Source organism: Notolepis coatsorum (genome assembly GCF_963971535.1).
Source record: "Notolepis coatsorum genome assembly, chromosome: 13".
Classification (NCBI taxonomy): domain Eukaryota; kingdom Metazoa; phylum Chordata; class Actinopteri; order Aulopiformes; family Paralepididae; genus Notolepis; species Notolepis coatsorum.
This window is the reverse complement of record NC_140177.1, coordinates 65,208,525-65,233,597: the sequence shown is the minus strand read 5'-3', so window position 1 is coordinate 65,233,597 and position 25,073 is coordinate 65,208,525. Positions and strand designations below refer to the sequence as shown.

The window sequence follows — 25,073 nt, the reverse complement described above, 5'->3', positions numbered from 1 at the left end:
CGGTCTTGAAAGACAGCTGTCCCAACGGCGCCTGCTCGAGCGGCTCAAACGGGGCCAAGGACAACCGACCGAGGACCAATTGAAGATCCCAAGTCGGAGCCAAGGAGCGTTGCACCGGCTTAACGCGTCGAGCGCCAAGCAGGAAATGCTTCACAAGAGGGTGGCTGAACAAAACAGTCCCCTCAATACCCTCATGATAGGAGGATATAGCTGCCGCATATACCCTCACCGTCGAAGCCGACAGCCTATCAAGAAGAGACTGGAGATAACTCAGGACAGCATCCAGGGGGCAGGAGACTGGGTCCCAGCCCTCCCCCTTACACCACTCTTGGAACGCACGCCATCTGCCCGCGTAAACCGCGACAGTGGAGGGAGTATGCGCACACCGGGTGGTATCAACCACCGAGGGGTCCATCCTCTCCAGACTCACCCTCCCACCAGCCACACCACCAGGCGTTGGCCCAACACCGGAGACCGGAACAGCAATCCGTTGCACTGTGAGAGGGCCATCGCCGACCACGGAATGACCCAAGGAGGAGCGACCAGAAGCTGGATCAAGACCGGGAACCACACTGACGTGCCCCGGTCTGGCGCGACCAGGATCACCGTCCTGCGCTCCCTCTGTATCCGCTCCAACAGCTGACTCAACAGCTGTACAGGAGGAAAGGCGCACAGAAGACCGGGCGGCCATGGAAAGGTCGAGAAGGCATCCACCCCCAAGGGGGGATGATCTGCCCGACTGAGCGAGAACCACAAGGGGCACTTGTGAGAGCGTCGGCACGCAAACAGATCTACCGAGGCCTCCCCGAACCGATCCCAGATCTGTCTGACTATGTCGGGGCGGAGTTCCCACTCGTCGTGACTAGGACCGCCCCGAGACATTATATCCGCCGCCACATTCTCTGTACCAGGAATGTGGAGCGCCCTCAGACTGCGCAGCCTGCGGGATGCCCATAGCAACAGTTCGACCGCCGCCCGGAGCAGGCGGATGGAACGAGTCCCACCCTGCCTGTTGATATACGCCGCCGCCGTCATACTGTCCGTCCTGACCAAAACGTGTTCGCCTACCACCAGGTGGTCGAACCGTTTGAGGACCAGGAGGACCGCCTTCAACTCCAACACATTGATATGCAGGGTAGCCGGACCAGCATGACCCGTCCAGCTGCCCCCCACTGCATGGATCCGACACGTCCCTCCCCAACCCGTGAGAGAGGCGTTGGTGAAGACTGTGACGTGTGAGCCCCTGCTGCCTATGGGGACCCCAATGGTGAGGATACCCAGCCTCCTCCAGTGGGCGAGATCTCCCCATATCGACAAAGGAACCGTCAACCGTTTCCCTTTGTCCCTCACCGGATCTATTCTCAAAGAGAGAAACCACCTCTGTATCCTCCTCATAAAGAGGAGGCCAAGAGGAACCACTGTGTGAGCAGATGACATAATGCTCAGCAGACGCATCACTTGCCGCGCCATAACCGTCCCTCCCAGACGGAAACCCTGAGCGCGTGACGGAGAGCCCCCCGACGCTGAGAGGGTTGCAATCATGGGCCTCGACCTCAACGTCAAGCCCAAGTACTCCACCTGTTGACTGGGAAGAGGGGTACTCTTCTTCCAATTCACAGCAAAACCCAGGCTGGTGAGGAATTCCACCACCAGCCGAGTATGAGACCTGGCAACCTCCTCTGAACGACTGAGGAGTAGAATGTCGTCGAGATAGAATAGAACTCGTATCCCCTGACGACATAAGGGCCCCAGAGCAGCCGCCACGCACTTGGTGAATGTGCGGGGAGCCAGAGAATAACCGAACGGCATCCTCTGGTACTCGTACACTACGCCCTGAAACAGGAACCGTAGGAATTTCCTGTGAGGAGGGTAAATGGGGATGTGAAAATACGCATCCTTCAGGTCTATGGAGGTGAACCAGTCTCCCCTCCTGACAGCAAGCAGAAGGAGTTTGACGGTCAACATTCTGAATGGTCTCGCTACAATCAACTGATTGAACGCGGACAGATCCAGTATAGGTCTGACCCCCCCTGTTTTCTTGGGTACCAGAAAATAACGGGAGTAGACGCCTGACATTGCGTCCTCTCTCGGGACCACAACGACGGCCTGCTTCGCCAACAGAGATTGGATCTCGTCGGCCAGGGCTGTCACTGCGTCTGACCCTAACAATAGGGTCGGCACCAAACCTGAGAACGGAGGATGGGATTGTGCGAACTGCAACACAAGCCCCTCCTCTAACATTCTCTCCATCCACCGATTCAGACGGCATTCCTGTCGCCATATGTGAACATAATCCCACAGTGCCCCCGCCGTCAACTGACGCTGGGCCGCAAGGAACAGTAGATAGTTGGCCCGGTCCCTCCCGCTGTGCGATGCACCCAAGGGGGGACCCCGACAGAAAGGGCCGGTTTGATACGGGAGGAGCTGTCATCAAACTTGTTGACACACACCCCCCCCCCTGAACACCCCTCTAGCGCATGCTGAGGAGTTGTTCCGCAGCTAGACACGCAAGGCATGAGGACCTCATGGGCTCCTACACGCCGAAGCCCTGCAGTGATATTGCTACCACTCAAATCACGCTCGCCTCTCCTTTGCAGACCACTGCCGGTTTGACGGGAGTGGGAGGCAACAGCGCGATACCCCGCCTGGCGAAGGCGAAGCCGGGGTAACCCCTGCTGAGCATTCAACAGAAGAGGCAACGAGTCCCCCTGCTGACCACTGTAGCTAGTGGCAGCTGTAACACCAGGTTCCTCCCACCCACAACCTGTGGCGTAGGAACCACGCGACGGAACATTCTCACGGACAGACCCAGGCTCAGCCATCAACTGGGTGTCAGCCCCTGTCTCCATGAGAAGTGAAGAATGGGGCCGCATACGCTTCAATGAAGGTTCGCGGCCCGCAGCCAAAGGAGAACGATCAGAGCCCCGCTTCCGTGGGTAACAGAGATAGGATTGAACCAAACTCGAATTCACCCAAAATGGCCGATCCCTTGGCCGCCAAGACTGTCGGCCTCGCAGTACCCTGTTGACCCTCCAACCAGGGCACCACTGACGGGGGAAACATGGCCGCCTGTCGAGGATCTCGCCACAGTCGTTGACGAGACCGTGCTCCCACCTCTGGCTGCACAGCGTGAGGCGGCGTAGGACCCCGATCAACAACCGCCTGCGCCTCCACAGAACGCCCAAAAAGACTATCTGTGGAAAAAGGAGTCGTGAGGAGAGAAAACCTATCCTCTTCCCCAAGAGGAGATTGCTCCAACCAAACATGCCTAACAATCAAAGTTGATAGCATCCTAATCCTCCCCACAGTTATAGCTTGCGACTGAGTCAAGATCTCCATAACACCGCAAACATGAACCATGTTTACAATGCCGGCTAGACCCAAAGTCCTACTACCCGACGCCATAGCGGATAGGAAAGTAGCCAGCTGAGCCATAACACTGGCCGCCGCTAAATGCCATCCTGTAGCAGTATACCACTCATCAGTCCATACTGCCACCCTCCGAGCCGATTTGCTATCCAGCATCGGCCGGGCGGAACGTCGTTCATCCCCGCCTGGGCACAGGAAAAAAACTACCTGGCTGCTTAGCCACGGTACCCCCGGCCTGCACCCTGTTGTTAGCCCCTTTACCTGTAAAAAAGGTAAATAGGACTCAGCGAACCCCCCCCCATCCACCACCGACTGACCTTCATCAATGAAGCTGGTAAGAGGAGGGAAAAGCGGTATCCCGCAGCGGGGATTATTAGACATTCCAGCGTCAACATCAGCATTAGCAGAAGTAGCAGTAGCAGCATTAGCGTTAACAGCATGCTCCAGGATAGCCAGGAAACCGTCCACAGCCGTGGAACGATCGCCAAGCCGTCCCGGCCCTGGCGCCGAAACATACTCCACAGCATTACCAACACCGACATTGATGCCTACTGACACAGACCTCACCTTTGTACAAGCCGACTTGCTAGTCAAACCTTGCACGCTGCCCCACGGTCTGCCGCCGTCAGCCGAGGAACCATCAGCACAGGTCTCATGTGTCGCTGAAACAAGCTCCGAAGAAGCCAGGGAAAAGAAATCCTCCGGTAAGCTCTCAACATTATGAATCTTCCCTGACCTTTTCATCCTACTAGTTACATACGGTGCACGCAGCCGTTTATGATGGAACGAATATAGAGGAAGGGCGTTTGGTGACCATAGCTATGGTTATATAGGCTACGCCTCCATAGGGGCGGGGCCCCATCAGGTGTGGGTGCATTAAGTTGTTTTCGTATTGGGGTACACTAGGTACCAGAGGTATCTCATAAGGCTAAGAGCGGGACGCGATAGCCATATACGATATATAACATAGTTGATATCATTGAGTACCAAGCCCTTTAAATTACAGATTGCCCCTTTAATTCGCGTGATGACGTGAGTAAGGTAGACGTCACGACAGCCACGCTTTGCTCTCAGCGCGAGTCTTGCTACTGCGCAGATGCAGACAGATCCCTGTTGATACAACACGCATGATAGCCTTGCTGAATAACTAGACGAAATAGTATGATAAAACCAGTTATCAAACAGTTATAGAAGATTCCCCCAGTTGCAAAACCGAAGAAGCGTTGCAGTAAAGTAGCTGTAGCTGCGGTTTTGGTGAGTTAAATCAATATTGTGTGCTATTCAATTGTCGAGTGTTAGCTTCATGCTACAATGCTAATAACGTTAGTTTAGCTTCAGTCTGAGTCATACACGAATTGCCCCAAGCTCAATATGGTTAAATGGAAACTGGGAAGGAACCATTTCAGAAGCACTTATAATTGTATTGATATGCTGTTATGATAGGAACAAGATTTATATACGTTTTGAATGTTTTGAGAGTTTAATATGAACGTAGAGAATGTCCCAAATGCTAACGCACTTTAGCCTAACTTAGCATAGGACAGGTGTACATTCCCACATGCAGTGATGAGACGGCCTGCTGTAGCTTAGCATACTGTAGCTAACGGTAGCCTGATTGATTATTCATTCTGAAATTAGATGAAAAGATGGTGATTTGATAAAAATGGTAAATAAGCTTTTATTTTCCGAATGCCTGCGAACACGCAGGCCAGGTTTTATAGGATACCCCAGCACTCCATTCTACTCTGGGAGCAGTCCCAGGAGTCCATCCATCTCCACGTGTGCCCATGGGGGAAGGAGGCGGTGTGCTAGATGACACAAGATGGCGAGCCAACCCATTGAACCTCTGATATAGCTCAAGGCTAACCCAAGCCTGATTCGAATACCCCTGTTGCACAATCCCCGTTGCTTCAACAGTCTGGTAGGGTTGAACTGAAAGAACTTGAACCATAAGAACTTGAACTATAAGAACTTGAACAATAAGAACTTGAACCATAAGAACTTGAACTGATTGAACAAGAGCACAAGGACATTCCAAGGCTTCGGCGCAGTTCACCTTTTGTTACTTTGATATTGTATTTTTGTATTTGATTTGATTTAATTTGCTACTCGAACCACTGATGGTTCTCATGTAAGGAAAGAAGGTTAAAGGGTAACTTCACCTAAAATGGTATTTGCATTCCCATAACCTAGAGTATTGATGACATTGATTATGGTTGAATCACTGATGATTTTCCTGTAAAGAAAGAAGGTTTAAAGGGTAATTTCACCTAAAAAGGTAATTGCATTCCCCTAACCTAGAATATTCCAAATGGTACTTTTGTTGTGTTACACCTTCCAAGGAAGAGTTTAAAGGAGCATTTCACCTGTTAAGGTACTTGCGTTCCTGCACATTTAAGGGTTTAAATGAATATGTTTAAACACTTACCTGGTGAAATGATAAACTGAAATAGAGTTTACTGATGATAAAAGGATACGTTTAATATCCAACCTTGAATCTAGCTTAGCTAGAGATATCCTCAGAGACGTCTGAACCAAACCTAATGTGTTGATTTAATCAATCTAGGACTTGATATCGAACTAACCCTAATCGAAAGAACCTAAAAGGGATACTTCAAACAACTACTACCTTGAACTCAGTGGCGTTGCGCAATATGTCGGGGCCCCCCCGCAGGTCAGACCATGAGGCCCTGGCCACTCCCCTAAATTAATAATAAAGTGAGATATTTTCACGCGGATCGGAATCACGGCGCGCCCGTGGGACACTTTTCCGTTTCAGCGAGTTTATTCCACGCTCTCGGCTTTCCTTTTCTAAGCATTTTCGGGGCTACATGTGAATGAGTAAAAGTTGCGGGACGCCCAGATTTACCCAATCAAATTTGAAATTTTCAGGGTCGCGAGCCGACCTTTTCCCGTCGTTTTCGATGATGGAAGTGATTTAGGAAAAGCTTCGGCACGCCGAGAGGTACCCGTGGATTTAATCTTGCGAGGATCGGGGCAATATTAGGCCTGTGGGAGCACTCGCGCTGCTGAGATAAGTGATATAATAATAATAATAATAATAATAATAATAATAATAATAATAATAACAACACTCTCGTTCACTAGAGGAGACCACTGCCCAACTCCGCGCTCTCACGCTCAGCTCTGCGGAGCGACACAAACAATGTAACCGTTTTGATGCATACATGTAACCTGTAGTAGCATACTGGTTATGGCAAATAAAACGTTCTATTCTTCTAACCTGTCTGCGGCTGTAGCGTGGCTGGGGGCCTGGCTGGGCTGTGGACGCGTTGCGGCCGCTGTGTTTTGAACGCTGCCAATGAACATTAGTTATCAGCCTAGCCCTATCGCAGGTGAGCAAATCATAGCAGGGAGGGGGGGGCCCCGCCCTCTGCGCGAGATGCATCCAGCTGCAGCCCTGCAGACCATACTGGGCTCCACTGTCTGCGCCCTGTTCGCGCGCGTTAGGAAATCTAGTCTACAGTGGGGGCCTCCGCTACGCCACTGCTTGAACTACTATATGTCTGTATGTCTGTATGTCTAGCTAGCGCGCATTTAATAAATTCCGGTTATTATTATAACTCTGTCTCTGGTCATTGTTCTTATATTGTGCATATTTACTCCTCTCCTCGTTTCGTACCTAGAACTGTGCCCGTGGCGAACAGCTGTTACAAGTAGGTGACACAAGTGCTACACAAAAACTTGACGAAACAGCAATGATGTGAGATAAGGTGAGCACTTCCGTGTGACTGCAACCGCTCTGCCCATTTTGGCAACCACCTTGTTGATGTGATCGGACCAAGACAATGTACCGTCAAGCCAGAGTCCTAAAAGCTTCACAGTCTTTTCTTGTTGTATGGTTTGACCCTCAATCTGTAAATTCAATTTGGGATTGTGTAATAGTCGAAAATTATGCACATTGTTTTTGATAAATTAAGTATCAAAAGTAAGTATGTTTATTTGATTTTATCCAGTTATATAATGCTAAGCTCACTAGACAGAACCTGACTAAGCTCTGTACATGTGGCAGCCGCATAATAAATAGTGGAATCGTCGGCATACATTGTCAAAATAGCTCTACTAATTGCAAATGGCATATCATTTGTAAACATTTTTAACTCCCTTGTGGGACCCCGCAGTCCAGGGCCCTACTGCTCGATAGAGCCCCATTAAAATAAACTCTCTGCGACCTGGCCGACAGGTAACTCCTAACCCATTGGATTGCAGAGGATTTAAATGTTCATGTTCACCATGTTGGAATAAAGTAGTTAAACCATTAGCAGAGAAATAGACTTCCAATTATTGTATTTTTTTGCCCAGTACTGGCATAATGCTGATATTGGGACCACAGAAAGTAGTTTTTGTATCTTTAGGAGCGGGATGATCTTGGTTGACAGATTGGTTTAGAAACATATGCCACTTTTATTCTTAACACTTTAATCGCCGATGACGTGTTTAGACGTCATTCCTCGCCATGCTCATTCTGCCGAAGACGCTGTAACTCGTCTTTGATGTCAATATTTCAAAAATCTGTGATCGAAATCATATTTCTCCTCCGGGGTCCTGAGATATACTGCTGATCTCCACTCAACTCTCTAGCGGTTCAAGACCGCCATCTGGTGGTCGATCGGCAGATCGCCAACAGGAAGTGACTCGTCAAACAGGAAGTGCTCATCCATATTTCGTCCGGGCACTCGCGATCATTAGCAGGACTCTATCTCAACACACTGGATAATCAATCGCTCGCCCTAACTCAATAAACAACGTTATTTGGACGTATATAGTATTATACAACCTGGAAATGGTTCATCAGGATCAACATCCCATAATCGAAAACTGTCTACTCCAAGCTGATCGTCCAACGGCGCGAGGAAGATACGGTGAGTTTCAACATTATTTTCTAACGTCTTCTATACTAACTGATCTGATGATCATATGACCCACACTAGATGAATGGTATAACGTTGCCCACGAAATTATAAACGCCCCCTCGCCCATCCGGTCAATATCAGATGATACGTAGTAACTTCTAGAAGTACCTCCAGTTGAAATTCTTCATCTGGCACTGATCGCTACCAAACTGTATTTGATCATCAATATAATGCATTTGGAGCTATAAATCAAGTTCTGGAGAAAGCTGCAGAAAATGATAAAAACATACTTATACTTTAGACCATATTTTAGTATGAATATGTGAATGAAAAAGTATATCGTTGCTACACCCTGAACAATGGATATAGGACATTGAATGGGCCATAATAATGTCAATTTAGCAATAGAATTTAAAAAGTTATAGCCCTGCAAAGAAGGGGAACTTCTCCATAGACAAATAAAGCTGGCTAGGGATGGTAAATTATGAATTTAACCATGGCGATCAAAGTGTTAACAACTTGCTGTCAAGGAGGTCAGTAGTGAGGTCATAGTGAACAAGTGCGCAGATATTGTACAGATTGTACATATGGTAACGTTAAATGGATTTCGCTAAAGCCTACACTAGATATTCCTCAGGGTGGTCTGTTGTGAACTTATCACTGATGCATTTTGATATTGTTTGATATCTCACTCATGTGTGAGCAGTGGCTGAGTTGTTGTCACTTTGCGTGAGTCTGTTGTTGTTTCCAGGGGTCTTTAGGCTAATCCTAAAATCATATGCACGGTGGTGTAGTGGTTAACACTGTCGCCTCACAGCAAGAATGTCCAGGGTTCGATTCCCGCTTGGGGACCAGGTTTCCATGATGCCAGTTACCCAGGTGGGGTATCTCCCAGGCCTTTCTGTGTGGAGTTTGCATGTTCTCCCCGTGCTCGCAAGGGTTTCCCCCCCGATAAGATAAAAACCCAATGGAAAAACATGCACAACAATAGATCGCTAACGCTGTGGCGTCCTTGACGAAGACGGACAGGAGCACTTGGATTGGTCCCCTGGCGCGGCTCACGTTGACGCCTGTCTGCTCCCGGCTGCCCTTGGGGGGGAAGGACGACGGGATGGGTTAATCGCAGATACGAATTGCATGCATGCATCGCATGTGTGCCGATTGATGATTTCTGAGCAGGTCCTAAATTATTATTATTATGTTGTGCCGGTGGCCTCGGTTTAAGACTCCCAGTGCCAAAAAAAAACATTGAAAGCTGTTGAATAATTCAGCCATGTGTAACAAAAGTAGCAGGAAGGGGTAGGTGGAAGGAGCAATATGGTTGTACAATAATCAAACACACTTAGCCAAGAACTGAAGCTCCCATTGGACAATGGCCATGGGCTTTTATTTAAACAAAAAACTGAAATATGGTAAAACATATTTTTTTAATGGCTCCCATTGGAGCACCTGACTACTTTCCTTTTTGTCCATCGGAGCTGAGCTCTTTCCCTCCCTTGCCAATGCCAACACACACTCTGAGGGTATTTGCCTATTCTCTATGAAAGGCCTGAGCTAATGAGGTAATTGGGAGACAGCTGTGTGTGTGTGAAGCTGTCCATAGTCCTCCTCGCACCATTGGGAGGAGCCAATGGGCTGGAATGTAGCAGCCTTCAATCACCATCAGCCCCTTATACATCTTTAAAAAGAAAAGGCTATGATCCTCCATGAACATGACCTGACATAGATGATCCTCTGTTTCTCTCTCACTTTTTACTCCACTTAATTTCATTTAATGTGAATGTGTGTGTGTACTGACTGCAGTAATGTATTTATGTGGGATGGAAGTGAAGCTCAACGCTCAATGTTGTGGTGAATCACCAAGCACACATTTCTCTGGAGCCGCTGTGAGAGATAGAGACACAGCAGCGGAGGAACACTGTGGGGACGCCTGAGCATTGAAGCTCCTGTGTTGTCAACTGACAACGTAGCTCGGTAATGATAATAAAGCCTCAATGAATGACACAACATCCCGTCAAGAGAGATGAGAAGAGGGGGGGGGGGTGGATGGACTACAGCTGTTTGCTGTATGCTGCCATTTGAGAAGAGAAGAGAAGAGAAGAGAAGTGAAGAGAAGAGAAGAGAAGAGAAGAGAAGAGAAGAGAAGAGAAGAGAAGAGAAGAGAAGAGAAGAGAAGAGAAGAGAAGAGAAGAGAAGAGAAGAGAAGAGAAGAGAAGAGAAGAGAAGAGAAGAGAAGAGAAGAGAAGAGATTAAATGAGATGAGAAGAGTCCAGCACATAATAAGAGGGGCTTCAGGTTTGGTGTTTTTGGGGGACAAGCATGCTATTGATTTTTCCCCAATTTGCTGTGTGTGTGCCTATGTACACAAGTGATTGGAAGAGAAATGGAGAGGAACTTGACTCATTGTATTTATGGCTATCTCTTCACCGGCCATGATGATGTTGATATTGTACAATACTGTATTTGGTCATAACCTGCACCCTGATACATGATCAGTGTTTGTGAAGTGTTGGTGTTGTGAGTTATTGATTGCTTTAGGCAACTCATCTGTGGTCTGTTGTCTCCACTTATGTCATGCTTTTGACCATAATTTAGACATTGAGGGTTCAACACTGTAAAACAAGTTGCAAAGGAGAATAAGAGAGATGGAGAGAGAAGAGGTTTAGTATGAGGTAAAGTGCCAGACAGCACAGGAAAAACACACTGCACATAATATGTCTTTGATATGTCCTTTATTTTTTATTGAGCACCTGCCTCCCAAAATGTTTCTGCACGTTCCTGCTGGGCATGCAAGCTAGTGCTACACAAACACAATCTGTTTTAGCCATATCTTTATCAACTTCATTGTCGTCAACATTTGATTCCTGCCAGGAGAGTAAATGTTGTTGTCTTCTCTACTATCTCACTCACAACCAACAATATTTGTCCAAGTCTAAAGTCTGCCCAACAAGATAAATACGGAAGTACATTATAGGGCCAAGGCAAAGGCCAATCATAGTTCTGCAATGTCCGCATCAGCTCGCATTGAGCATACAAAGGGAGATTCAGTACAGTCATGATGGTGTCACAGTGGCTTGATCTTCTCCCCCTGCTCCAGATGTGTTCCAGCAGTTTTACTTGAAGCCCTTGGACTGGGAAGAGTTCCAGACCTCCTCGCCATCCTTCTCGATCACCAGGTTACCGTCGTTGCGCATGTACATGCGGCACATCTTGAAGCTGGAGGCCGGGGTCTTGGTCTGCCACAGCATCTTGTTGTCCCTCTTGTACATGACGAAGTTGCAGTCGTCCTGCATGCACAGGCGCCAGGCGTCACGCTGACCAGCGGTGTCGGACGTCCACATGGGCTGCCAGCCGTAGATTACAAAGTTACCGTCCTCCTACGAGAGTTGCACAGAGAAGTAGATGGAAGATAGATGTTACCAACACTGCTGTTATTAGAATTTTGAGAACTAAAAGGATCTGAATGAGTTGTGTGATAATAAATAACAAATAGGCTAGGGTTCCAAAATAATCTGAACTATCCCTTTAACTTTCTAATGATGTCTAATGATGTCGATGGCTACTGGTAAAAACAATAAATAAAATAATTGTCCCCAAAAAACTGGATGAAAACCCAGATATATACAGTATATCTTGACACACAAAGTATTTCTCCAAAGCACTGTTACTCTTTTGCACTCTTTTGCACTCTTTTGCACACTTTTAGAGACAGAACACTGTCCTTCCCAGCCCCAAGTACTGACCTGGAACTGAGCCTTCCATTCGTGGTTGTTGGACATCAGGTAGTCTCCCCTGCGGAGCTCATCGAACTTGGACATGTAGTTCCTGCTCATGATTCTGAAAGAAGAAACAGAGGCTTGAGACCAAGTTCTTGGACTCTCAATTCTATTATCATTCTCTCACAAAACCTTCACAAAACATTCACTGCATACACAGGATAAAAAGTAGGCTTCAGTGAGTAACTGTAAAAGAAAACTGATGCTCTAAAACAGGTCAAATATAAACCAATCTTACAAAATCTTATTTTATCACAGAGCAAAAAGAGGCAGAGGGAGCTGCAGAGGAAGAGAGCTGCAAAATAAGAGTTAAGATTGTCTCTACTCACATGCCGGATGTGGACGAGTGTGTGTCTTCCAGTCAGAAACCTCTGGTTTTTATAGGCACTGACCGAGCAGAGAGACAACCCACACCCTCTGTCGAGACTTAATCTAATTTGGCATTTACATAAGACATGTTTTTAGATCCGTAATTTGTTGCTATGTGCCGTGGGTGTTAACAGCACCTGGGATCCAAATGTAGTATTTTCTTCAACATTTTAACTTGTGTGATATGAGAAGCAAATAAGCAAAAAAAAAAACTTTCTTTCTTTTGACGTTATTAAATAATTAATTAGTCTTTGTTCCAGCAGCATGGAGCCTACGATGATGAACCTGTATCACCCACATCTACCATGGGGAACCTGTATCACCCACATCTACCATGGTGAACCTGTATTTGGTGTCACATGCAGGACAATGGAGTGATGGCCCTTGTAAATAGTAAGAAGTAGTCGCTGCAGAGACATGTGTTTCCCATCCATGTTATCCATGCCGAGAATGTGTTTCCCATCCATGTTATCCATGTTGGGAAAGTTCCATATCTTTCAAAAATCGTCTGCTTGCCACTGAGCGACTGAGGGTTGTGGAAGAAACTCAGACTGGAGTTCCACAGGCCTTCACACACTATTGTGACTATGCATGAGGCGGTGGCTGATCCCATTTAAAAATGTGCAGCATTAGATTGTTGTCTTCCTCCATGAGCTATGATCCTGATGGTGACCGCTAACCTGTGATGAAGATAGACGGAATCATGGTGAGTAGACAGGTGTGAGATGAATGCAGCAAAAGATGGACCAAATTGTCAAATCGATGCGCCTAAATACAGAAATATTTTAAGTGACGTCCATCTCTCACATCTGACAAATTAGCAGCTTCTGTGTACCTGGAGCGGTTTAGTGGTCTCACGGACCATGTTCTCTTCCTTGGACATGGATGTATGTCGGTCTAGCAGCCACATGCAAAATATTGGCAACAGCCTACATTGAAACATATTTAGTGCCATCCACACCAATTTGTGGTGATTGTTGGGTATAATGGGGATATAAAACCCTCCAACAGCAAGCCACAGTAGCATCACACTCATTTAACTTTAGCTGGTCATCAATCTCTATCCCTAAATATAATACAGTATGTAAGGGAGCCTGTGTGTCTAGACCAGTGATTCCCAACCTGGGGTCCGCCAGGGGGCGCAGGGGGTCCGCCAGACCACAGATGATTTGAGGTCTTTTTTTTATTTTATTTTTATTGAAATATTTAATTAGCATATTTTTATCATCAGAAGCATGAATAGTCTCTCCACTACAATAAAAAATAAAGATAAATAAATAAACATCTAGACATGATTTTTGAACGTTAACAGTAGGCTACCGGGTAGCCGCTAAAACGCGAATCAGTTGACTGTATCACTTTCCGTAGCTAGCCTAGCACGCTAGTTAACTTTCTCGGCTCGTCTGCAGTCAGCCGCCAGAGGCGAAAATGTGTGACAAACGAAAAGGAGATGACGGCAGCTCATCTGCAATAAAAGTTAGGACCTACAGCAATCGCGAAAATTACATCACCATGGGCTTCACTGAGGGACCAGACAAACGACCCGAGTGTGTGATTTGTGGAGAAAAGAAGGCAAACTCGAGCCTGAAGCCCAGCAAGCTGAAGAGACATCAGGCGTCTAAGCACCCAGAAACCGTTGGGAAGGATCCGGACTTTTTTCGGAGGAAAGAACAGTCTCTCAAGGCGAACAAGCCCGTTGATGTTAGAGTAGCGTGGAGCAGGGGTGGCAGTGATTTACAGAAGGCTACCGAAGCCTCCTTTAAGTGTTCGCTTTTAATTGCAAAAAGAAACCGCACAATATTGGCGAGCAGCTCATCAAACCAGCCTGCATCAAAATGGTTTAGAAACTGTGCGGCCCACAGGTGGCGGATAAACTAAAATCAGTACCACTCTTGAACAATGTAGTGAAAGACCGAATTGATAAGATGTTAAGTGATTGCGAGCAGCAGCTGTCAGAAAAGCTTAGAAAGGGTCCATTTGCCATATAACTTGATGAAACTACAACTGTCGCAGACGAGGCTGTGCTCATCGTTTATGTGCAGTATATCGAAAATGAGGATCTGAAGCAGGACATTCTCATGTCAGTCAACCTTACTACCACCACTCGAGGTGAGGATATTTTTACTGCAGTGGATTCTTACTTCATTCAACATAAATGCAAACCGTTCACCATTAGGGCCTGATTTGAGAGGATGAATACAGGATTTGAATATTGGCCAACATTTTGAAATACATATGGTGCAAGATGAGATTTGTTGATTGAAGGCACAAGTCAAAGAAGCATAGTGGGTCTAATTATGATGCATATGCCTGTGTATAAGCAGTTTGTTATTAAAATGACAAAAAAAAGTATTAAAATGACAAAAAATAAAGTATTTTATGGTATTTTATTAGGAGGGGGGTCCAGGAATTTCATCAGAGATGTTTGGGGGTCCCTGGGGGAAAAAAGGTTGGGAACCTCTGGTCTAGACTATAAGTCTTATGTAGCGCTAACAGCTTTTACTGGCGGACTTTTGAGTTCCCCACACAAGGGGCCAACTCTGGAACGATGGGGTTTGCTTGGTCTGACGACCTTTGGGCCCCTGAGCCTGTGCTGTAACTGATTGATTGATTGATTGAAAACTTTATTAACAGATTGCAGAATGGGTACAATACAGTACAGCTCAATACACACAATTGTTAAGGGGATGCAGACCAGAGAAAGACTTTCGTCTTGTTTACACCAGGGTCCCCCATTTTCAATTCATCAGGACATATATGACATACATGACATACAGATAGTCAGTACTGCTACATCTATACATTTATGACATACCAGATTTGCAAATACAGTACTGTTTGTGATACAGAAGGAGTCAAGAAAAGGGAGTATATACATTTGACGTAGAAACTGTACATTGGAGGAGGTTGGGTGGGGGGGGTTGGGTACACTGGGATATTGACAACCATACTGGGTAATTTACATTGGAGGTGGTTGGGGGGGGGGGGGGGCACACTGTATAAACAAGCAAAACTGTACATTGAGGGGGGGGGGGAGACTCTGTACAAACAAACAAAATTGTACATTGGACTATTGACAAAACCATACTAGGTAAATGACTGTACATTGGAGGGGGTTGGGTTAGGATATTTACAGGGGCCAGTGTTGAATTGCAGTCTCCCGTAGGTGTCTCTTGAGAGAGGTTTTGAAAGTGGGTAGTGATCCACATTCCTTTACAGCTTTGGGTAGGGCGTTCCACATTGATGTGGCATAATTGCGAAACGTGTTTAGTCCCTTATTTGAGCCGAATCTGGGTTTAACATGATTTGTGGAGCTCCCTCTGGTGTTGTGATCGTGGTATTCACTGACCTTTGGGAAGTATTTTGCCATGTACATGGGTACCTTGGTCGTGTAGTGTATCTTGTAGACCAGGCCCATTGCAAGTTGCTGTACTCTGTCATCTACTCTAAGCCATCCTAGGTTGTCAAAGTGGGCAGGGGTGAGGTGGGTTCTAGGAGTAAGGTCAAGCAGTAGTCTGACCAGTTTGTTTTGAGATGTTTGTAATTTTGTTTTTAGCGCCTTTGAGGTGCTTTGGTACCATGAGGTGCAAGCATAGTCGTAGTACCCCTGAATGAGTGCTCCTGCCAGAGTCTTCAGGGTATTCTTGTTTACCAGAGAGGAGATCCGGTACAAGAATCGAGTTCGTTGGTTGACTTTTTTTATTACATTGGATGCCATTTCATATCATGCCATTACCATTTCATATCTCCCTGAAACTGTGTCATAACACTATTTCTATTCAGGCTAAACCATGTGCAGATACTTAAGTATTAAATACCAAGCATTTCAATATACAGTATGAAATCATTTAATTTTTTCATCCCAGGATCCCAGATGCTGTCAACACCCACGGCACACAACGGCACACATTAAATTACGGAGCTAAAAACACGTCTTGTGTAAATGCCAAATTAGATTAGGTCTCGACAGAGGGTGTGGGTTGTCTCTCTGCTCGGTCAGGGCCTATAAAACCCAGAGGTTTCTGACTGGAAGACACTTCACTCACAGCTGCAGCTTCAGCGTCAGACTCGTCCACAACCGGCCTGTAAGTAGAGACAATCTGACCGTCTAACGCTTCTTTTGCAGCTCTCTTCCTCTGCAGCTCTTTTCCTCTGCCTCTTTTTGCTCTGTGGTCAAATAAGATATTTTACAGTATATTTGACCTGTGACCTCTTTGACCTCTTTGAAGCCTACTTTTTATCCTGTGTATGCAGTTCTCCTTTTGTGCAACAAAGGTTTTTGCGAGAATGAGAATATAATTGAGAGTCCAAGCACTTGGTCTCAAGCCTCTGTTTCTTCTTTCAGAATCATGAGCAGGAACTACATGTCCAAGTTCGATGAGCTCCGCAGGGGAGACTACCTGATGTCCAACAACCACGAATTTAAGGCTGTTTTCCAGGTCAGTACTTGGGGCTGGGAATGACAGTGTTCTGTCTCTGAAACAACGCAAAATAGACAGCGTAACAGTGCTTTGGAGAAATACTTTGTTTCAAGATTTACTGTATATATTTGGGTTTTCATCCAGGATTACATTTTTTAAGAATTTCTTTCTTTTATTTTCTCAAAATTATCTTAGAATTCTACCAGCAGCCATCAACATCATTAGACACCATTATAATGACAAAGGGATAGATTCAGGTTATTTTGGAATCCTAGCCTATTTGTACTTATTATCACACAACTCAGTCAGATGCTTTTAGTTCTCAAAATTCTAATAACAGCAGTGTTGGTAACATCTATCTTCCATCTACTTCTCTGTGCAACTCTCGTAGGAGGACGGTAACTTCGTGATCTACGGCTGGAAGCCCATGTGGGTGTCCGACACCGCTGGTCAGCGTGACGCCTGGCGCCTGTGCATGCAGGAAGACTGCAACTTCGTCATGTACAAGAGGGACAACACAATGCTGTGGCAGACCAAGACCCAGGGCTCCGCCAAGATGTGCCGCATGCACATGCGCAATGATGGCAACATGGTGATCGAGAAGGATGGCGAGGAGGTCTGGAACTCTTCCCAATCCAAGGGCTTCAAGTAAAACTGCAGGAACACATCTGGAGCAGGGAGAGAAGATCGAGCCACTGTGACAGCATCATGGCTGTACTGAATTCCCTTTGTATGCCCAATGTTCAAAATGTGAGCTGACATGGACATTGCAGAACTATGATTGGCCTTTGCTTTGGACTTTTTTTTTTCTTCTGGGTGAACTTGGACTATTGTTGGTTGTGAGTGAGATAGTAGAGAAGACTGAAACAAAGTGGAGATGCAGGGGGAAAATACCTGCCATTTATTACTCTCCTAGCTGGAATCAAATGTTGACGACAATGAAGTAAGTTGATAAAGATATGGCTAAAACAGATTGTGTTTGTGTAGCACTAGCTTGCATGCCCAGCAGGAACGGGCAGAAACATTTTGGGAGGTGCTCAACCAAAAATAAAGCACATATCAAAGGCATATTATGTGTGCAGTGTGTTTTTGCTGTGCTGTCTGGCACGTTACCTCATAACTTCTCTCTCCCTCTTATTCTCCTTTGCAACTTGTCTTACAGTGTTGATCCCTCAATGTCTAAATTATGGTAAAAAGCATGACATACATGGAAACCACAGACCACATATGAGTTGCCTAAAGCAATCAATAACTCACAACACCAACACTTCACAAACACTGGTCTTATCAACAATATCAACGTCATCATGGGAGGTGAAAAAATAGCCAACATTGAGTCAAGTTCCTCTCTATTTCTTTCACAATCACTCGCACACAAAATCAACACATACACTGGACTCTTCTCTTCTTTTACATTATCTTCTATCTTCTTCTCTGCCTTTCTATTCTCTCATATTTTCCTCTCTTCTCTTCTCTCTCCTATTTTCTTCTATTCTCTCCTCTTTTCTATACTTCACTCCTCTCCTCTTCTTTTTCATCTCATCTCTTCTCTTCTTTCTTTTCTCTTTGCATCTATTCTTTGTCATCTCTTCTCTTCTTTATCTTTTCTTCTCTTCTATCTTCTCTTCTCAAATGGCAGCGTTCCACAAACAGCTGTAGTCCATCCATTATCTTCCCCCCTCATCCCTGTTCTTATCTCTCTTGATGGGATGAGTTATGTTGTGTCTGTACTCTGTAGAAGCCAAAACCGTTATGTTGGAAATTGTATTATTTATGGTAATAGGGTATTATTTATCTTTCGAACACTAGGGGCACACCAACTCTTAATAAATATGCTCTGTAATCAGAGAAACGTCATGCACCTGCTGAGAGACACAGTTTCCTACCTGAGCAACTGAGCAACGGAGCCACGGAGCATTAGAGAGACTAAAACTGTTCTGTTCAACACAGCAGCTTCAATGCTCAGGTGTCCCCACAGTGTTCCTCCGCTCCTGCGTCTCTATCTCTCACAGTGGCTCCAGAAAAATGTGTGCTTGGTGATTCACCACAACATTGAGCGTTGAGCTTCACTTCCATCCGACGTAAATACATTACTGCAGTCAGTACACACACACGCACGCAGGCACGCAGGCACACAGGCACGCAGGCACGCAGGCAGGCACGCACGCACGCACGCACGCACGCACGCACGCACGCACACACACACACACACACACACACACACACACACACACACACACACACACACACACACACACACACACACACACACACACACACACACACACACACACACCATGTGAATAACACCATGCTAAAAACTGCCACTGAGCTCGTTCAGCACCTTCTTGAGATCATGTGTACAAGAAATCTAAGCAAATGAATAAAGGGAAAATGATTAAACAGAATTTTTTGTAGATACAGTACTGAATTCTGCCATCCGGACACATGCAATTTGAAATATTATTATAGAATATAGAATATCAGGCCTATAAATTACCTTATTATAGCCAAATCTCCTCTTTCAAATGGCAGAGTTCAATTTGGATTTAGTATCACCAGGCATGCAGCAAGAACCGTGAATGAAATCTACTGTAAATACAGTCCGTTTTTGATTTTTGAGACAGGTCCGCCCTTTTGAATTGGATTGCAACACGGATGGTTGCTAAACGTTCACAGAAGGTAGACAAACTAACTGTGTTCCAATCTATGCCAATAAGGTTCAGTTTTGTGGTATATAATCCCGAGAAATAAGAGAAATAAAAAAAAATCAGCCACAAGTCATTTGCTTGCAGGAAGCTGGCATGAGATGTGTAATGTAGTTTTTCAAAATGTCAACGCTCATTGAGAGCTCTGGATGTCCTCTCCTCATATGACTACAAACCAAATTGCAACGCAAATTCAAAATGACGGATAATCGCTTAAATAAATGCATTTCAAAAACTGATATTTCATTAATAACACTTTAACCTATTGGTAAACAAACGTATTGTTGAAAATATATACTATGACTGCTGTTGTGACATGGTTATGGTCTTTACACTTGGCTACATTTGAAAAAAATATCTACTTTTATTCATACACAGGGGTGCAGTCGTAATATGGGCGGAGGCCAAACGGTATCCTATTATTATGCAAAGTCTAGGCACTTATCACCTAGACTTTGCATAATAATAGGATGCGCACACTTCGAAGCCCAAACGCCGTTTGACCGCGGTTGCCCAGCACTGCACCACTGTTCATACAGTCTGCAGAGACGGATTTATGACGTGATGTCATAAAAGGATATAACCACTTAAAATGTGTTTTGTGTATAGTTTTGTTTATCATAAACAAAGACCTCTGTCAGCTTGTAGAGCTTGATGTGGGCTTAAAAATGTGAGCACAGCCCAGCCCAAACTTAAATCAAACCTCCAGGATTCAAGCCCAACCCCGACTGAAGGCCAAAGTTGTGTAATCATTTTCCAATAATAAACTGAGTCCTTGAGATAAACAACTTATACATCCCTGTTGGACGGCCTATTTTCAGATGTAAAGTCAATTCACATTGTTTTGGGTGTGAGCGTGATACATCACCCAAAGCTCAATGACATGATAAGGTAGCAGTCCCTATAAGACAAGGTATTGCTATTTTTTTCCCCATCTACATTATTTCAAGGAGCTGTAATTAACATAACACATGGATTAAATGTTCCCGATGACATCACTGGTGGCCTATTCAAACATTTACTCTCAATACCTAAACGAAACTTGTGCAAAACTGATTCGAGTTTTTGGATGTGTGTGAGATTATGTGCAAAATAAACCATGCATTGTTTTTTGGTGAAATAAAAAGTTCAAGTTCAAGTTCAAGTTTCTTTATTAGTTGTCATACAGAAGTACAGAATACTTTTATACAAAATGCTTCTTTCTGTTTCGCTCCAGAGACTGTGCTAGACAAAAATAGATAAATATAAAATAAAATAAGTCTAGTAGTATAAAATAGAAGTCACGTACGTAGACACAAGTGTTCAGTATGTACATATGTTCAATGCAGAGTAGAAGTAACTGAGTTACCATACAATATACTATACAATACTATACAATATACTATATAGTGCAAAGGAGAAATGGGATGAGGTACAATTTAGGTAAAATTTACAGTAAGGTGTAATGAGGTATGGGTTGTAGTGCAAATTCTTTACCAATACATATAAAGTGTGTAAAGTGGGTGCTGCAGTGAGTTGTTTGTTTAAAGGGAGTGTGTGCGTGTGGATCAGAGCATGTGAGCGGAGCGGCGCGGCCGAGAAATCCGCTCTTCGCTCTAGACGGCTTGTTCCGCTCCGCTAATCGCTAATCGATCCCGCCGCCACGCCGCTCAGCGCTCCGCTCAGCGCTCAACTTCATTTGGCATCAAGCGCTCCCCGCTCCACCCCGCTTAGCAGAAAAAAATTACAGCAGGGGAAATAAAAGAAAGTGCTGTTTTCCTGAAATTGGCTAATTAAACACATCGGATTTCCTGAAGGCCTTCGTTTCAGACATGTGGTCTGAAACGAAGGCCTTCAGGAAATCCGATTTTTTGGAGCATGCGTAAATTCTTGATTTCGTTATTTAAAATATCATAGAATAATGAAAACAGACCCAGTTTAAATGTATCAATGTATGGTATTTTTTTTTATTTACCACTGCACCACCAAGACGTTCAACGCAGTGACGGAAGAACCACAAAAAAAAATACAAATTATGCACAGCCCTCAGGGCATATACCTTGTATTATCCGTTTAGCTAATTGAATTACACTGTAGGCCTATACCTTTTTGCATACTGTTAATAAAGTATTAAATCAACCAATCAATTGGAGGTAGAGCATATCACTGACAGGGCAGCATAAGACAGATACAAAATTACGAATATGACATTCGGAGCCTCAGAGGAGGCCGTAATAGGCCTATAAGGCCTTGGCTTAGCCACTGAAGACAATTAATGCAACAGGCTTGTTATCAAACAAACTCAATTATTGCATTTTGCAATAAAGTAGGCTATAGGCTATTCGTTTTTGTCACTTTGTGCATTTTAAACAAAATAAAACAATGCTCATGTCTTGTGCCTATATCTGCCATGCAGTTCCACTGCCTACGGCTACATTATCTTTGAGTTCACTTTCAAGAACACGAGTTTAGCCAATGTCTGAGGCTTCAAACTCATGCGGTGATTTCTTGACATCAAACCGGCAGAGGAAAACACCCGCTCTCCCGGTAGATTCTGACACGCGCGCTGGCAGCTGACCACCAGCGCTCTTCCGCATTACAGAGACTCAGCATAGAGCCGGGGGGGGCTGCACCACCAGGGCTCGTGATTCAGCTGTGTGACACGCAATAGAGGGGAGAGGAGCGGAGAAGGAGTGGAGGAGTGGTTGCTGCGTGCCGATCGCTCTATCGCACCCCCCCCCCCCCCCACCGGAGCAGTCTGCTGAGCTCTGCAGCCACATACCAGCATAATATCCGCCTCCTGCTGGCTTACTAGCCGGCAAAGTGGGCCATAGAACAATTGCGCCACCGTGTGTTGAAATTCGTTAACAGCATCAGAGCACTAAAGCTTGATCCATCACATTGTGAAAAAAGAATTCATTTGATAATTCTATCTAGAATTGAATGAATGAGTGCAGATTAAAAAATGCATTTTAAGATGGAAGTGGATGGGATGAAACTGGACACCAGGACCCTGTAGGCACCCTATATTAATAACTTTTTTTAATAGCGTTTCAAATCATAATCTTTTGACATAATGAAAATATATGTAAAATGAAGATATGGTCCCAATTTAATGAAATAATCATCAATACAGACACTGCTGTGCTCACACACACACACAAACAAATAAAAAAAATACAGAATCGGGACCAGGGATGCACAAGGGTAAGGATCTTCTGACTGACTTGGAACTTCCTTAGGTGCCTGAGGAAGTAGAGGTGTTGCCGTGCCTTCTTCACAACACTGTCAATGTGTGTGGTCCATGTCAAGTCCTCGGATATGTGGACTCCGAGGTACTTAAAACTGTTCACTCTCTCAACCGGTGCCCCGTCGATGCTGAGTGGGCTGTAGTCCCTGACCCCCGACCTCCTAAAGTCCACAATCATCTCCTTTGTTTTGCTGACGTTCAGGGAGAGGCTGTTCTCTTGAAACCATCCCGCTAGGACCTTGACCTCTTCCAGGTAGGCCCTCTCGTCGTTTGCAGAGATCAGGCCCACCACTACTGTGTCATCAGCAAATTTGATGATTGTGTTGTTGTTCCGCTGTGCCACACAGTCAAGATACCCAGATAGAGTTGCACCCTGGTCAAAGCATCTGTTTAACAGTACTGTATATTTGCATATCTTTGTATGTCACAAATCTAACAGTACTATATACCTGTATGGCATATATGTCATAAATGTCATGATATATATCTGTTTTAATTACAAACCGTTGTCCCACTATACCTGGTTATATAGACATCGGTCTGTGTGCTGACTAGTCTAGCCAGACCGGCTAACGTGAGTACTCAACCCGATAAAAACATTAACATTGTGCTTTTTAACACACAATCGCTTACTGAGAAAGGTCTGCTACTACAGGGTGTACTGACCGATCGTAAATTGGATTTCTTGTGTTTGACTGAAACTTGGCAGATACCTAATGACTTTTCACAACTTAATGAGACTACTCCGCGTGGGTATGTTTACATCTGTCAACCCGCCCCTCCGATAAGCGAGGAGGTGGTCTCGCGATAATCTACAATGAGAAGTGGAAAGCGTCCTCATTGACAGTTCCTGTGTACAAGTCATTTGAATGCATTGCTATTCAAATTCATGGTCCAACGCCTACCATTCTAGTGACTGTTTACAGACCACCAAAGCCAAATAGAGATTTTATAGATTAACTCTCTGCCTTTTTAGCTTCACTAAACTTATTGTTTCCAAATATTTTACTGCTGGGGGATTTTAATGTTCATATGGACAATATAAACAATTCTACTACCAAGGAGCTCACATCTTCCCTGGACAGCTGTGGATTTCAACAATATGTTGATTTCCCTACCCACTCCAAAGGACCCATTTTGGACTTAGTGTGCTGCTCTGGTGTCACACCCCAAAACTGTACTGAGTCTGACCTGCCCATCTCTGATCACAAGTTAATATCTTTTAATGTCATCCTGAAGACACACAAAACAAACGTGTCACGTTCCATCTCTTTCAGGAATATTAAGAACATCGATGTACCTGCTCTATCCAGTGAACTTAAGAACCTTTCCTGTCATGACAATGAAACAACCTGTGATGAACTGGTCTCAATGTACAACAATGGACTCCTTAGCCTCTTAGACACTTTTGCTCCACTTAAAACACGGACTGTTTCCTTTACTCACTCTGCACCCTGGTTATATATCGTATAGCTCCGCTCTGCGTCTACTGGAATACACTACCATATCAGTATTAGCACTGAATAAATCTTCACATGCACCTATATACACCCACTCGCCTGGCCACACCCCCATCCGCTCCTCTACATAAGCAGGGGTGTGGCCATACTAACAGCTCCTTCCTTGTTTTCACCACTGTCAAGTGTCTGTGTACACCACTTGAGTTTAGAGAATAGTTGGAAAGGAGCTACGATGAAGGAGCTGCGTTGACATTATATCTTTATTTTCTCTCTCACTATTTTTCGAGGAAATACAGCGATAATGTCTTCGCCACCGGGGTGTCTAGAAGATGATGATAATTCTGACCTCCACTGGCATTTTCGTATTAGGGGCTCGCGTCGCTGGCCTAATCCCCGCCGGCATTCCTCCAGCACTGCAGTTGGACAGGTATTACCTCCGCTCTGCAGTTGGACTTTGCTTGAGAGGCGCTCGGCCGTGTGAGGGCTGGCTGCCTCTCCGGGCGGGTGATGGTTTTGAGATGCAAGCACCAGTTGTGTTGCTATGGGGGGAATGGTTGCACGACTTACGAAAGCCGGCTCCAGGCTGGTACCCTTTTTTGCTGCCTCTTAGCGGCGTGGAGAGGGTTCTGGTTTGACGCCCACGTTACATGAGCTCCTCATCGAGAGCTTTGTTACCTGGGACCGTATCCGAATCTGCGGTTCAATCCCCCGGATCTCTGGACAAACGGATACTCTCTGTCACCGTGCGGGCCCTGCCTTTCAAGATGAAAGTTACCCGGCGCAAGGGAGGTGGGTTTGGTGATTCGTTATAAGAATACCTCCATGCTCAAGTCGGCTGCAGCCCATGAGGGACTTGTGCCGGCACCG

At 45.3% G+C, this 25,073-nt stretch overlaps 2 protein-coding genes across 2 annotated transcripts; one reads left to right on the top strand and one right to left on the bottom strand.

The window, feature by feature from the left end:
• Positions 1 to 11,076: 11,076 nt before the first annotated feature.
• LOC311239643 (B-type lectin plumieribetin-like) lies at positions 11,077 to 12,077 on the bottom strand. The gene is made up of 2 exons (XM_084328020.1): positions 11,987 to 12,077; positions 11,077 to 11,620 (listed from the first exon to the last, which is right to left on the bottom strand). Exons 1-2 carry the CDS (start codon positions 12,074 to 12,076, stop codon positions 11,357 to 11,359), a joined length of 354 nt encoding a protein of 117 aa, XP_084184146.1. The 5' UTR covers position 12,077; the 3' UTR covers positions 11,077 to 11,356.
• Positions 12,078 to 16,442: 4,365 nt separating this feature from the next.
• LOC311238723 (B-type lectin plumieribetin-like) lies at positions 16,443 to 17,574 on the top strand. The gene is made up of 3 exons (XM_084326890.1): positions 16,443 to 16,473; positions 16,734 to 16,827; positions 17,201 to 17,574. Exons 2-3 carry the CDS (start codon positions 16,738 to 16,740, stop codon positions 17,459 to 17,461), a joined length of 351 nt encoding a protein of 116 aa, XP_084183016.1. The 5' UTR covers positions 16,443 to 16,473; positions 16,734 to 16,737; the 3' UTR covers positions 17,462 to 17,574.
• Positions 17,575 to 25,073: the final 7,499 nt, after the last annotated feature.